Here is a 15,764-nt window from a genome sequence, read left to right on the forward strand (position 1 = left end):
GGAAAATAGACCACTTTGCCTTGTTAAGTCTTGCTGTCATTTTGTTAAGGAGATCCAGGACTTGCCTGTTTTTAAAGCAAGGTCCTGCACTTTCATGGGCAGAAAGGTGGGTGGGAGGAACCAAACAGACTAGATTAGAAGCAGATGATATACCAAAGTATTTTAACTATTGAAGTACTCACTTATGAATCTTGTCATAGAGCAAGAATGCCAAATCTTCCAGCAAATTTTCTTCTTCTTCCAGCAAATAGTTGTACAACCCCCTGGCAGGTTTGCTCCCTAGTGCTGCTTTACATAGAGGATAATTGTTATTGTTGACATTAGTTAGTTAAAACAGCAGAGGTCTGTGCTGTGGCTCTGAAGGACTCGAAGATTCATATTGTGAGTAAATATGATCCCATGTAGAGGAATTTCTGACTTTGTAGGTGATGTATTTTTTTATTTTTGCTCTGGGCAGCACACTACCACCAAGTGCCTTACACTATCTGAAGTCCCAGGTTCAAATAGCAGGAAACACGGGCTACCCATGCCAGGTGGTATCGGTTCTGATTCAGTGCGTTGCCTGTTTACATATTAAGTTTTATTTGATTTGGATGGCTCAGAATACTTTATTTCAATTTCTATCTTTTTCACAAAGACTTCATATTAAAAAAAATACCCTGAAATTGAAATCTGGTATTCATAAAACCTTTTCAGTAATTAAAAAGTGTTTATATTTCTTTGAGTACTACATTTTAAGATGTTTTTATGTGATACTTGAATCTTGGACTCTAGATCATTTAATACAACACAGATAGATGCTAACTTATTAAAAGGATCTTAATTTTAAATGAAGCCTGTCTTCTTTGTTATCCTTAGTGACGTCTAGAAATTTGGGATGGGGGGGGGTTCCTCGTTCTGGGTGGGGAGAAAACCTGTTTGTTTCTTTACTTAGGTAAAAATGAAATTGCTGAGTCTGGCACTACTTTTCTCCCAGGACACAGATTTCTGTATACATGGAGAGGTTGAAGCAGGCAGCTCTCCATCCTTAGGATTCTCAGTAATAAATGTTTTTTCCTGAAATATCAGGGCTTAGGAGGTCTCTTTGCTCATCTTTGGCAATCAAATAGTTACATTTTATTTTGAGACTGAATGCCTGTCCCTTAGCATACTTCATCATCTGCACCTACATGGGCCATTTTGGGGTGGGCGTTTTTTTCAGTATTTATAGACTAATATATAGAAGATAACGAATTTGTTTCCTTTTCCCTTCTCCTCATGGTCTTTTTAGGCTAGAGAATTAGGGTTTAACAATGAAAGAAAATAAAATTTGAGTATCCATTGTGATGTATTATGGTGGTAGTAATAGAAATGTGTAGCATTGCTTTACATTATCTTAATAAGCTAGAAGTGTTTTAGAAAGGATAGTCTAGAAAGTTACTTTTTGCCAGTTTGGGATCCATATATGAACAAAGCCAGCAGAAGAACATCAGCCTTGCTGTATTTAATGTATGTTTAGTGTTGGTATTTTGCAGTAAGCTGCTAAATAATTACTCAGTGGCCCAATTATGTAATTTTTAACAAGTCTTTTTTGTTGTTGTTTTCATGCAGGTTACCATGAAAGCCAAACAACTGAAGGATTCTGTCACTTGTACACCAGGTATGTGCTACTAGATCCTCACTGATGCTTATTAGCAGCCCTGTACTTGGATTATAGCTGTGCAAATCCAGTGCATGTGGTACCTTGCAGCGTGTGCTTTCGAGAGAGACTTTTGCAGCCTTGCCTTGCTTTGGGCAAAGAGAAGAACTGATGGGTAATCTGAGGGGATGTTTCTCTTTAGCTACGTCCTCCCAGACTTTCTTACTCACTTGATTGTGGGTGTTGTTCATTTGTTCAGGCTGTTCTATTTGTTTATATCAGTGTGATAATTTACTAGTACTTCACATACACCAGATAAACTCATATTTGGCAAAGTTCATTGCTTCATAATACCTTGATTTCTCGATAAGCATTTTCCTTAAGCTCTTAATCCAGAAAAGCTTTTCCTCCTCTCTGCACTATTCGGGTGCCTTTTATTTGCGAGCAGTTCCCTGCTTGCTTGAGGTTTGTTTTATTTTTTTAGAAGTGTAACAACAGTACTTCCAACAGGTATCATTAGGCTCTCTGAGCTTAAAACACTGGCCCAGAATTCCAAGAATGTCAAAGTCAACATGAATTTGCCAGACCACATAATCACTCAGCGAGAAAGGGAGGAGGAAGAGGAGGAGGAGGAGGAGGGGAACTACAATCATATCCCAGAGCAGATGGATGTGCACATAGATCAAAAGGAGACCATTGCAAGTGAAACTAGATATCGCAAACGAAAAATTGTCAAAGCACCTGAAATGACTCAACCAGCAACGAAAGAGGTACCAGAAGAGAAGGGCAGAGGAAGACGCCAGAAAGATTTTGATAACACTGAGCAAGAGGATGAGAGTGATGATGAGAGCAGAAAAAGAGAGAAAAGCCGTGCCCCAGAAGAACTCTGGACTCAAAATCAACAGAAACTTCTTGAAATGGCCTTGCAGCAGTATCCAAAGGGAACACCAGATCGCTGGGATAAAATAGCAAAATGTGTTCCTGGAAAAACCAAGGTATGCTTCCTTTTGTTTGAACCGTAATATAAATTGAGGAGAAACATATTCTACCAATTTATGCTTACCTTAAGAACTGAGGGTCCATGCAGAAAGGTGAGGGTTTTACTTTAGCCTATCAGTCCAGAGGTAATCAACCTAAAGAGCATTACTGTCATGTTTGGTTTTGTTTAAAATACGGTTTCCTTTAATTCAGTTTGTTTAATCGAATGTTGAAATACCTCCTGTTTCATTGAAAATACGTACTTCTCCTCTGCCTTTCAGATCTTCAATTGCAGGACAAATTAGATTTTAAAACAAATTTTGATTCAAAATTAGTAACCAAATGTTGGTGAGCTGCTTTGCTTACACTTTTACAATACCTTTTTCAACCCATCTCAATGAACAAACAAAATAAGTAATCCAGCTGCAAGTGTTAAATGCTCAATAATCTGTCTAATGTTCTTTTTGTAAGTATAATGTTTTTAAAATAGCATTCGTTGTCATTGATAGAGTTGGTCTGTGCTAGTTTTCATAATAGTTGTGATAGCTTAGTTTGCTTGCTTCAGTCACTGTAGCAGCAGAAAATCCTAATTTTATTTGTGCCAAACACAGTGTGAGAGAGCAGGGAACACGGGTGGGGGTTGGAGCGTTTCTCTCTCTCTGAAGCTGTAAAACAGTATCGGGTGTGAGTAGGTGCTGTGTTAGTGACCAGAAAGGCTTGTCCTAACCTATCTGCAGTGTGACTCATACCAGAATAACTGCTCTGAAATAGATGTTACAGTACAACTGTTTAAGAATTGCTTTTACAGTCATTCTCAAGAAGTACTGGGCAAGTGGGTTTTTGGGTTTGTGTGCTCTTTAAAGACAGAAATTATCGACTAAGAAAAGTAAATTGCAAGTTCATTTTTCTAACCAGCTCTTCACTAGACATAGATTCTTCTTCTGAAATTCAGTGTGCAACTTCAAAAAAAACCCAAACAAAACAAAAAGACCCCCCAAAAAGCCCCACACAACCCCCAGAACCTAGCTCTTCTTGTAGAATGAGGTAGGATGCATAGAGTTAAAGCAATACTAAAATACCAAAATTTAATTAACACCACTTTTGTTTTTCCTTTTAGGAGGAGTGTATAGCAAGATACAAGTTGCTTGTTGAACTGGTACAAAAGAAAAAAATGGCTAAAAGCTGAATGTTCTTTCCAGAAGAGATGTAGTTCATCTTTGTCAAAATGGGGTTTTAAATCTCACATGCAGGAAACTGCATTTTTGTACCTCAGTATTTCTATAAGTCATGTGCCTTAGTAAAAGAAATTATAATAAATCTTATAGCATCTTACCTATTTTGTGTGTTGAAGAATGAAGGTGTATTTTTGTGTTGGAGAGCTGCTTATACAGATGTATGATAACAATGTCTTAAAAATTACTGGACCTGCAGGAAAAACCACACTGATCATTGCATACTGGAGCTGGTAGGTTTGCAACTAACGGATATACAAAATATAAAGAATTTTAAATGTTGTTTTGAAAATTAGAATTGATCTGAAACTGTTAAGCAAGGACAAGAGTAATGGAACTCTGCACTCAAGATATTTTTTCTTTCTTGCAGCTATAAATAGAAGACAGTATGCTTACAAGCATGGCTGCTGCTGCATGAAATGTCTAGTCATTCTAACAGTATTTTGAAATAAGCAGTATCTATAATCTTGATTTCCACTTGCATTTATAAGCACCCGCAGTGTAATTCCTATTTTACCAGCCCCGCAGACTAATGCACAGTTCTATCTGCTAGTGCTGTTATTTGGTAAACTCAAAATAGGTGAGAACATTGAAGACCTCATATACTTCATGACCAGTTTTTAAGTAGAGAATAGGACTTAAACGGTAACATTGTTGGGCTAAGAGTTCTCAGATTTGGGGAGGTTTTGTATAGAATCACAGAATCACAGAATGTTGGGGATTGGAAGGGACCTCGAAAGATCATCTAGTCCAATCCCCCTGCTGGAGCAGGGACCTAAATAAGATCACACAGGAAGGCGTCCAGGCAGGTCTTGAATGTCTCCAGAGAAGGAGACTCCACACCCTCTCTGGGCAGCCTGTCCCAGGGCTCTGTCACCCTCACTGTAAAGAAGTTTTTTCTCAAGTTTACATGGAACCTCCTGTGTTCCAGCTTACACCCATTGCCCCTTGTCCTATCATTGGGCATCACTGAGAAGAGCCTGGCTCCATCCTCATGACATTTGCCCTTTACATATTTATAAACATTAATTAGGTCACCCCTCAGTCTCCTCTTCTCCCTGGATTCAATATTTGATTTTATATTTGAAGAGTAGGTAATGAGGGTTATTACTCCTTACTTACTATTTTGTTTTTCATCGTTTTGGAAAAGTTATACAAAGCTTATATATAAAATGCTGGAATAAAGGGTACTGTATGGGCTATAAATTATATCAATAGATCAGAGCAGGGATCATAGTCTTTTGCAAGAAACATTAAGGACTTGCATTTTTTCAAATAATTATTTACCACTCAAATCCTGATTTAACAGCACGATTCTAGTAAGTTTTCCAGCTTTAATTCAAAATTAAAATGAAAAATCAGCAGATCATGTATCTGAACTCAAAATCAGAGCTTGGTGGCTGAAAATCTCTGTTAACTTTGTGCCATTTACACTGTGGATTTTCCCCAGCAACTGTTTGCCAATTTTTTGCTTTTGACAGATCAGCATTTCACAAAATTTCATCCCATTCCCATAAAACTTTAAGGAAGAAGTATTTAGGGAACATAAGTAAGTGTTCCATATGTGCTCCTTTACCAGTTGGAACTTTTTTTTTTTTGGTCATATATTAAAAAAATCGTCTTAGTCAGTAGAAATAATGATATTATGGAAACTTTACTAGACACAAAATAATCCATTTAAATTTTGTTTCACAGAGAGCTTCACAGGTTAACTGCATTGGAAACTAAACATATTTAGAAGCTGTACTATGATCTGTGTGTGCTAATTGACCAAATAATAGTAATTCTGTGAAGAATTCTGAGTGAGATCAAGTGAGGTATTTTCAAGAGGTATCAGGAAATCTTAACTTTAAAAAGGTATTAGTCATCCAGAACACTCTAAGATTCAAAGACAGATGACTGTAGCTGTAAAGCAAGGTAACTGAAATGGCTACGAAGAAAAGCTGCTAAAAGGGTTAGGGGGTTGGGGAAAATTAACTTGACAGAGCATTGATAGGGCTGGGGTAGAAGAACACAAGCAAATAGCGATGTACTGTTAATGAAAAACCCGGCTGGTAATTGGAATATTTCTGCTGTTTCATGAAAAGAAAGCAAGTAATGGCAGCGCGTAGCCTGTGGGGGTAAGAAAGAGTCATCTTTCCACTCTGGATTTAAAAGACTTCACCTGGTTGTGCTCGCTTCAGTGTATCACACTTCAAGGAAGATGTAGACCATCCAGAAGAGGGTGAAGAGAATGATCCAGAGTCTACAAAGCCTGATTTGCTAGGAAGGACAGAAGGAATTGTTGGTATTTGCTCTGAGACAGAGAGAGAGAAAAAAATCTGCAAATATACAAAAGGAGAGCTTTGCAGTTGCGTGATCTCTGTCTCCCTGATGCAATTAGTACAGAACTGTTTCATGTCTGTTGTGACTATGAATAATAATAATGGGCTCAGTTTAGTTAGATATTGGGGCAAAAAAAATCCAGGGGCAAATGTAGTAAGGACGTGGGAGGACTTTGACACCTTTGTCACTGGAAATCTTTAAAAACTTGCATGTGTAAGAGTGCTCGAGACGTGCCCACATCACTGCTGCGTACGTGGCAATAATTACGTACTTAATAATTAATGCCCAACACCTGCAGCTTCTCTCTGCCATGGACGTTCTGGGCGAGGGTCTCAGGAAGAAGAACGGGCACCACCACTTAATCGTAAGAAACTTTTTTCCTCTTTTTTTGTTTGTAAGAACAGTCGCACTGAAAAGCTTAAAGCAGCGCTCCTGATGATACAAATACTGTTTAGCTGAAGGAAGATCCTTAAGGATCGGCAAAGATTGTATGTAATTGTGTCACAGTTGTCAGGTTCGGTACCTGAAGTGGTGGATGGCAGTGTCTGCTGATGGCTGCTGCTCATGTCTGGGTGCAAGTGAATTGGAGTGCATCCTTCTTGCTTGAAGAATCAAGCTGCCTGGAAGTAGAGGCAAGCTGACTGTGTAAGAGAAATACACTGGCCTCTTCCGCAGTGGAACTGCACCATGAGTTGGTGGCAGGCCCAGCTGTCTCATTGTTAAGAACTGGAGAGGTTTTGCAATGGACTGGTGGGTCATTTGGAACTGGAAGGGTGTTCCCACTGAGTAGTCTGGCAGTGTAGGTCTTGGAATGAGGAACATGAGTCAGTGTCCAGCATCAGTGGATCTAATCTCTGCAACCAGATGCTCAGAGATACCCATCTAGGCGGGATCCTTCATGTAGTGATGTAGTGAAAGCTTCTTCCAAGGGTTCCTCAAGGGCCAGAGGAGTTGGCCCAGCCTAAGCTTTAGCTTTTGTGTTTGGCTGTGGGAAGGAAAGTGGTACATGTAGAAGTTTCAAGATCTTCAGGGTCCTCTCCTGGGGTAGGTGGATGTTTTCTGGATGGTGAGACAACTGACCCTTTTGGCAGTGGATCTAGTCTGCAATGACTGCAGTCACATGTGACACCTGCTAGACAACTGTAGCCAGGCTTTATTTTCTTGTGGATCTAGTATCTACCACCAGAGCTAGTTTTTCTAAAACTGTCTGTCCATGAAAATCAAGGTCACTCTAGGCTTGGGATTTAAGCAACTTTTTCCAACTCTGGTTCTAGCACAGGATGCAGATTTCCTTTAATGTTAATATTTGCCTGCTACCAAAATATTTTTTCTTTCCTGGGCAGTTGTGAGCTCTACCTCAAAGTGCCTTTTGCACTGTAACTTTGTGCACGAAAAGCTTTCAGTCGCCGAGGGTCTGTGCTGCAGCTTCTGTACTCTGACCTGCACCTGAATGAGTCACATCTGAGTCTATTTATTTTGAGCATCTTTGCATGTCCCTGTTGATGAGGTAGGCAAGGCGCTATGGAAAGGGGCATTTGGGGCACACTAGCCAGGGTGAGCAGCACTACAGGACCTTGCTGAGGATACAGTCCAAATGCCAAGCTAAAGCATCAGAATTTTGTAAAATTATAGCATGACAACCACACACAAGTGAATGAATATGACTGAGGTGCTATAAAGGTTAATAGTGCTCTAATTTAGGTTAGTTCAGGTCTAGAAGAAAGACGTTGTTCTGCAATGCCCTGTAGATCTAAATGTTGTTTGGACTATGCTATTCTCAACTTTACAGCTGTCAGTGTATTAACTAATTGGAAAAGAGGAAAAAAAAAAAGTTGTTTCAGTGAAGATTTTGCAGTGTGACCTCTTTATGAGCTGACAACAGAAACTTTGAGTGTTTGACTTTAAAAACACGTTCCTTTAGGCAGAACCAGCACTGAGATTTTAGTGCAGCTTATGAAAAACAGGCACCAGATAATCAGTCAGTTAAATGTCACACAATGACACCGCTGAAAGAGTAGCTCCTGCTACCACAGCTTGGACGGACAGAGTTGATAAAACCAGGCTCTGGGATGTCACAGGCTGTCCAGAACTCGTTGGCTCCTGTAAGCCATAGGGTGTGCTGTCGGTGTTGTCAGTAAAGCTGGATTTTTTTGCTACCCTGAGACTCTTCGAAATGCAGCACCATTAGCTGGTGCCGCTCTCGTGACACTGAACCCAGAGCAGTTCCCCACACACCTGGGTGTAGCTCGGTAACCAGTGACTTGGCTGCCAGGGACTGGTGTAGGGCCTTGGGCTGCTTTGGCCTCGGAGACATTCCACAGGGACAGCAGCATCAGCTTCTACTGAGCTGGGGCCACGTCACCCACAGACCATCATCTTTGATGTCAAGATCTGTAAAACCATTGAAAGGAGGTTGGCTTTGACTGCATCTGGCCCTCACGTGAATTTGGCTTTGATGCGGTCTCTTTCTTTAAGGGGCCAGTGAACTGGATTTTTGTTTGGATGTCAGAACTCTCCTTTTCCTTATTTCCCTACTGTTGGTCCATCAGAACTTTGGGAACTGTAAAACATCCATCGCTCTCTTGGGCTTCAGCCACCACTATCTAACAAGTTGAGATTTTTTAAAGAATGTCCCGAATTTTACAATTTCACTAGTATTTCCAACTTGTCCCTTTCATGCTTCTCTACATCTTACCAGGAACCTAACACCAGAGTTTAGGCAGCCCCTCTCCAATAAAAGAAACACACAAGGAAAAGCAGGGCTTACTGCTTTTACTAGTTTCCATGGTTTCTTCTTGCCTACCAGGTGAGGTTTTTGGCTTCAGCTTAGGCCCATGAATACAGCAGCAGTAATGTAACCCTCCAGTCCATGACTCCAGCAGAAGGGATGCTCAGGAGTCCCTGGAGGCCTCGTGCTGGTGGGCATATTGGGATTTTCGTCCCTCTCATCTACTTCGTGAGGAAGCCACACCACCTCCCTTGTCTCCCAAAACCTGTACTACCACAAACATCACATTTTATCTTCAAGTGACAGTACAGGGAGAGTCGAGTTCCTCCTTGCTGCTTGGCAAACAAGACCAGGAGTTCAGCTGGATATTTACCAACCCCAGTAAGCAAAATTCCTGGAAAAAACATTGAGCTGGTTTTACAGAAAATACAGTACAGAGATGACAGCAACAACCCAAGGCCTTGATCACCTCAACACAGGCACTGGTGCTGATAAACAACCCCTCCCATCTCTGCAGAGCTCTCACCACATTATTTCAAAATGAACTGGGGCCATTAGAGCACCAGCTCGCTGCTCCTCCTGCAACTGCACAGTAACTGCTCCTGGAAGGATGAAGGGCTGCACCGGGACATTTGCCTCCAGTAACTGAAAGTGAAATTTACATGAGAAACATTTTTTTTAATTCTGTTGTAATAAATTTTAGTCACCATGTGCAACTGAAATCATTCCTGTCACGTGATGGTAACAGAAATATTGTGTCCTACGAGATCTCCTTCACACAAGCAGTATACAGCTATCAGCATTATTAAAGTTTATTAACAAAAGCTTTGTACATATCTTTTCATACACTTGGAATTTTACATCTAGTCAAAATAACAGCACATTTCCATCTTACCTTTTGTACAAATTGTTACAGAATATCCACCAGTGGGTTGAGTAAGTAAAATAAACCACTGGTTTACTTTTGTAAAGTATCTACAAAAGTGATTTGTGACATTTTTAAAAAATTCCCCCGAACATATAAAAATAAATTATTTTTACTTTTTCAATTAAATCTACTAATTAGAAATATTACAAATCAAAATATCAATGTTTTCTTATGAATTCTTCACAATACAAAACAGATTCACAAAACTTTATTTACAGAAATGAGGTAAGAACTGTGCAATGTTTAACTAAGAAACATATTGCAGAATTAACATGTTCTTCCAAATAAGTACACAGTGGAGGTCTAATTACAGCTGGGTCTCTTCCTCTAATAATTCCCACCTTAATATTGATTAGTGGTTATTACCCCCACTTAGACTATCCTTCACCACACTGCATAGACTCACGCCATGACATCACCTACTGTCAGAAGTGTTGTAACGCAAGTTCACCCGTTTCAACCACTGGTACATTTTAGTGGGAAATATTCACTCACTTTTTTGGTACTTTATTAGTGAAAAGTGACCCAGGTAACAATCTGCCTGAGCTATTGACAGTGGTATAAACACCTCTAGGAAAGGCAGAACAAGAAGGCTGCTGGTGCAACACAGAATATTCCCGCTGCTAACAAGGACACGTCTAGTGCATGAGTGTTTGCAGCCATTTCAACAAAATGGAGGTAGCAACAGGCACTTGGTTTCGGCCAAACACTACACGTACTTCTTCCAGTGTGGCCTTCTCATCGGGTAAGAAAACTGTCACTGGAACCAAACCAGTTCCTTTAAAAACCTCAGAACTCTACAGCAAAATTAATAAACTTTGGATTCCATACTGCAATTCTTACTCAGGAAAAACTCTCACTATATAACAGGAATTTGAAGGAATAAAAAGTCCAGAAGTGGATTCCCTTATGAGTCAGGTTTCAAAACAGGCGTGTAAAAAAGAAACGGCCAACAGCAAGCCCAGGCTGCTAGTACAAGCTTAGGCTAAAAGGATATATTGCAACTGCAGCAGCAGATCAGACTGGCTAGGGTTGGGGGTGGTTTGGTTTTTAAACCTACTGCTCTGAAACCAAAGTAACGCAGGACTGCAGACAGTTTCCGAGCCTTTACATTTATAAGATTAGGACTGAAAAGTCAAGTGTATATTTATCTGTGGTTGAATTTGTACTTAGTACCATCATACTGACAAAATAATTATTGTTTGCCTAGTTTTATCTATTCACAGTCTGAAACATTAAAAAGTACATCCATTTTAGTGCAACAAGAAAGCCAATGAAAGCCTACCAAAAATATCCTTATGAAAATTACTAATCTTTTGCTGTGCAGTAAGAGTTCCTTGTTGCATTTCTTCAACCTGCAGAAAGGAAAACTGCAGTTTGCAGCCAGATGAAGTGCTATAACAGCAGGACATGCAGTTCTCGAGTATCATTCAAATGTCAACTCTTCTCTGACGCAACTGGTCCAGTTTTATCATTGAGCCTCTGTGTAAGAGAAAATACTTCTAAAAATCAGATTATAAAATACAGAGCTCAGTAAAAATAAATTCATACAAGTGACAAAGCAGATGAGGTACATTTACTAGAGCTATCTAAATAGTAACTTTTGCATTGTAAAGAACAACCGTGTATCATAGAATAAAAAGTGGGAAAGGAAAGAATAATTACGGGAGTTGTCCTACATTGAAGCAACTCATACTAAGGTCATCACTGCTGGCATTAGAAAACACCCGATTCTGCTTCTGCTTTAATTCCAACAAGACTTGCTGCTCTTGGCTGTTGGTCTCTCTGTAGAACCACAAGACAAACACCAGGTGACCTCTGCTACATTTTATCCACTGGAGAGGGCAGAAATCTATACACTTCTCCATCAGAATAGAAATACAATTTCCATTTTGCCCGTCATGATTATCTGTCTTCCATCAATTGCTACGAAGATGTTTCCTGCGAGTATTGAACAGGACTGAGCAAAAACCTCATCTCATTCACTGAGCATTCAGAAATGCTTGAAAACCTCTTCCAACTGGAAATGAGATTAAAACCTTCAAACTTATTTAGGCAAATAGAGAATTTGTTAAAAACTCTTTTAAAACCTTCAAACTTTAGGCAAATAGAGAATTTGTTAAAAACTCTTTATGGATTAAAATAGTTCAACACCACAATGCAATCTGTCTCAATTCTAAGCTTTAAAAAAAAAAAAAAAAAAAAGGCAATTTCAAAATAAATTTATTTCTAAGAGTTTTGTTTGAAATATGCTCTGAGATTTCCTGGAATTGTTTACAGCTAACTGTTAGAAGAACAAAAAATAAAATTGTAACAGCATGTTTGTAAAATATATTAGTGCTGCCCGGTCATGCTGCCCAAACCTAGGAAATAGCTATTCAAAAAATGCAAAATAAGGTCACATATAGAATGCTTTGTTCTGCTGCAAACCAAATAGAGGGTCTCCATTCCATTCACTACTGATTTTTAGAAAATGAGGGGAGGTAAATTTTAAACATACCAGAACAAATTGTGAACATTTCTAAATCATGGCAAGGCACTGAGCAAACCCCTGTGACAGCGCTTCTGCTCGGACAGTCAGTGACCGGGGAAGAACCCGATCCTACCGGAGTCCTGCAGTTTGCAGTACAGTTGCAACATCACAACAATGGACCAAACTGGAAAGTAACAACGACCGTGTGCAAAGCTAAATAAAAGTAAATACTCGTATTTTTTAATGGAAGGGAGCTGTTTCCAGGAAAACTGGAATGGATTCCTGGATTTCCTGGATTTCCAGGAAATCCTTTATGTTGTGTGTCTCACCTGACTTTGGAAAGTATCACAAAAGCCCAGCTGCTGCAGTCCATCTGCACCACTGTATCCCTAAAGTAGCTGGAGGTTTTGGGGGTGGGGAGCAGAGAGGGGACCACTACCTAGCCCCACATTCTTCATGCCTGCTGTTGCAGACAAGCTTCCTTTTTTTCACTACCACTGCCACTTGATGTCTTCTCCAAGGAATACTGGAACTTTGTCTTCCAGCTCTACTCATCCGTTGTTTTCACAAGTTCCATGTGCTCCTTCCCTTCATTCTCTCTTATCTTAATTGTATGACCCTTAGAGAATGAAGTCTATTCTCTGCCTCCTTGAAGAAAGAATTCCAGTCTTAGGGATGGAGGATACAGGCAACTGCTGAAGTCAATGAAACAACTTTGCTAGAAAAATGTGTCTTGTTTTCTTATCTGTCTAGGAAAAGTTTTATTACTCTATAGAGCAAAGGAGTTGCTCAGGCTCCCAGTGCACAGCCTCCCCTTCCCATGCCAGACCCAAGACACATGCAGCCCATTCTCCTAATACATATTTCACCTCCCCAGCAACAGGCTCCTCATCTCATCAGCTAATCTCTGCAGCTCCACAGTGCCTGAGGCCTGGCCAGGACAAATTCTTCAAGTAAAGTGATAAAAGGAATGATCTACAGAATAGTGGACACAAAGCTGGGGAAGAAGGTGGGGTGAAGAGGACTAAGGCTGCACTTGTAATTACAGGAGGAAAGCAAGGGTCACTGGTTTGGTATCCTGATCCAGGGAAGAAGCAGTGTGCAGCAGACAGGTTAGGTGTAAGCGACTACAAGTTCACAGCGTTCTGAACCTCATTAAGTACAGACAAAGGCTCATGAAAAATAAAGACAATGAACAAAAAATCCACCATCCTTGAGGTATGAACACAGACACATAACTTGCTTATCTTTTAGTTACCTCTTGGAGGTACTACATTGAAAATGAGGTGAGAAATATACTTACTGTCACCTTCTGAGCTGCGTTATCTCCATGAATTGTAAGGAATGGGTTGGTAGTAGCTGCATTAAGTGGTGAGGCCTGCGTGCCTGAAAGTAAGTTGTTTAGGGGTATCTGTGCTCCTCCGGTAATCTGCAATTGCTGTACTTCAGACTGATGGTGTTGGTGGTGGTGATGCTGTTGCTGTACTAACTGATACAAAAGGGCTTGATGCTGTTCCTTGAGTAACGCGAGGAGGAGACAAAAAAAACATCAAGAATTAGTTAGTGAAAAATAGCTCCTCCTTGGGTTCCTGCTCATCCAGATTTTCAGTCAGTGCAACCCTTAACCTAATCCCAGCTCATTTAGGTTACACTAATGAAGCTTCATGGGACTGTGGGAAACGGAAGAAAGTGCCTATAGAATTTCCTGAAATCAGTAGCTCAGCAGAAGTTCAGCTAAGCCTGTGGGCTTCATCAGGCCTCTATCAGAAGAAACATACTTGGGAAGACTATCAAACCATGTTTGTCAAAGTACTGAGACTACACAATTAACAATACAAATACTTAAACCAGTCACCTAATGGCCTATATGAATACTGCAAGGCAAAGCAAGGACAGTTCATGAGACAATACCCAAAAATCTTCTGTTTGAGTCCTAGCAGAAGCAGAGAATAGCTTAGGATGTTGTTAGAATCCATACAGGGTCCCAAACTCTGCTGCCCACAGCTGATGCTGAGACACAAGTCACCATGGGATGAAATGGGAATGAAGGCGCTAGGAAACAATTCTTCTAGCAATACACACAGCCTAACAATATTGTGTAATTTAGCATGACTATCATCCAAAAAGGTCAAAGTAACTGAAAAACTAAAAGATTATCAAAACCTGTAATAACAAACTAAACACATTTCTAGTATTTATATTAGGCTGAGGAGTTTATCCATGCCTTAGAATACAAGAGAGGAATAAATCATAATAAACCGGAAAACTTACTGATGTGAGTTGCTGAGTACTGAGTAATTGCTGGAATTGCTGGTGCTGTTGATGGAGTAGAAGTTGTCTCTGTTGGTCAGGAAGCAATCCTAGTCCCGAGGCACTGTAGGGTTTGACAGGGTAAGACTAGTTTATATGAAAGCATGGGAACTTTTTACTTCAGCTTTCCATTGAAACAAAGATGTGTATAAATAGACAGTTCCTATTTAGCATTTTGATTGCACACTGACAAATATTAAGTAGTCTGTCTAGTTGCATTTTTCGATCCATACCTCAGCATCACCACCACCACCCCCAGTTTCATTTATGCTGAGCAACACCAACATCTTGCCTGTAACACAACTCTACTACGTGCACGTTATTTTAAACTCAGATAATAATAGATTCATTTCTACATTTTTTCCAGATACTTTATACAGAAAGGCCAGATTTTATAACATAAGACAGCTCTCGCCAACCTCTAATACTCAGTTAACCAGCTTTTACTCTGTCTTGGTTTCCTTCTAATTCTCATCTTTGGCTGTATTCAAATCTATCACTACTGCCTACACCTTGTCTGGAATTTGGCAAACACATTCAGCCTGGAAGTGGGCCAACTGCTGCTGCCATGGAGTGAAGGAGGCTGCCTCTGCACTTGCCTACTACTTAGCTCCCAGTCCCTATTTTCATGCCTACATAAAATTTTATACAGCTATTAGCAAATTGGGCAGGGAACTGATCCAGCTGACAACTGGTCTGGAAATAGAGAGTTTCTTCAGCTATGCCAGTCCACTGCAAGACCAACAGCATGAACAAGGGTGGTTTTGGAACAGAAGACCAGGAAGACAGTTGGATTTACTCTTTCAGTTCCAGTGTTAGCTTCTACTAGTTTAAAACACCCATTGAATTATTAAGGTGCAGTTTCACAATAGGTTTACCCTGCTATTGAAAGGTGAAGTATTTCCCTATCAGCTGTACGTTCTCCCCTTGCACTAGCTCTTGCACAATGAGCTGCATCTCATGGGAACTCAGCAGAAACCCAAGCCAACACAAAACACACTGAAAGATCATCTGTCAATGGAGATGAGGTGATCGTGTGAATGCACAAGCACTAGGACCAGCAAGGAGGTGTGCGCAGGATAACCAACAGGACAACAGGATTGCTAGTTGTGACTGGTAGTAAGGAACTGCACAGGTTAGAGGCCTGTGGTTAGTGCTGTTCCCCAAGGGTC

The 15,764-nt window shown here is 40.2% G+C and overlaps 2 protein-coding genes across 2 annotated transcripts in view; one reads left to right on the plus strand and one right to left on the minus strand.

Moving 5' to 3' along the window:
* Positions 1-3,928, plus strand: part of DNAJC1 (DnaJ heat shock protein family (Hsp40) member C1) — a 72,374-nt gene extending 68,446 nt beyond the window's left edge. Inside the window, exons 10-12 of the mRNA XM_010165861.2 lie at positions 1,591-1,639; positions 2,129-2,613; positions 3,714-3,928. Of these exons, the coding sequence (XP_010164163.2) occupies positions 1,591-1,639; positions 2,129-2,613; positions 3,714-3,782 (603 nt within the window). The 3' untranslated portion in view covers positions 3,783-3,928. The remainder of the gene's footprint in view (positions 1-1,590; positions 1,640-2,128; positions 2,614-3,713) is intronic.
* Positions 3,929-10,749: 6,821 nt separating this feature from the next.
* LOC104523324 (MLLT10 histone lysine methyltransferase DOT1L cofactor) lies at positions 10,750-14,879 on the minus strand. Its single transcript, XM_010165862.1, has 4 exons — positions 14,826-14,879; positions 14,554-14,679; positions 13,586-13,798; positions 10,750-11,291 (listed from the first exon to the last, which is right to left on the minus strand). Exons 1-4 carry the CDS (start codon positions 14,877-14,879, stop codon positions 11,247-11,249), a joined length of 438 nt encoding a protein of 145 aa, XP_010164164.1. The 3' UTR covers positions 10,750-11,246.
* Positions 14,880-15,764: the final 885 nt, after the last annotated feature.

This window comes from Antrostomus carolinensis, unplaced genomic scaffold (assembly GCF_000700745.2).
Source record: "Antrostomus carolinensis isolate BGI_N321 unplaced genomic scaffold, ASM70074v2 scaffold11034, whole genome shotgun sequence".
Lineage (NCBI taxonomy): Eukaryota > Metazoa > Chordata > Aves > Caprimulgiformes > Caprimulgidae > Antrostomus > Antrostomus carolinensis.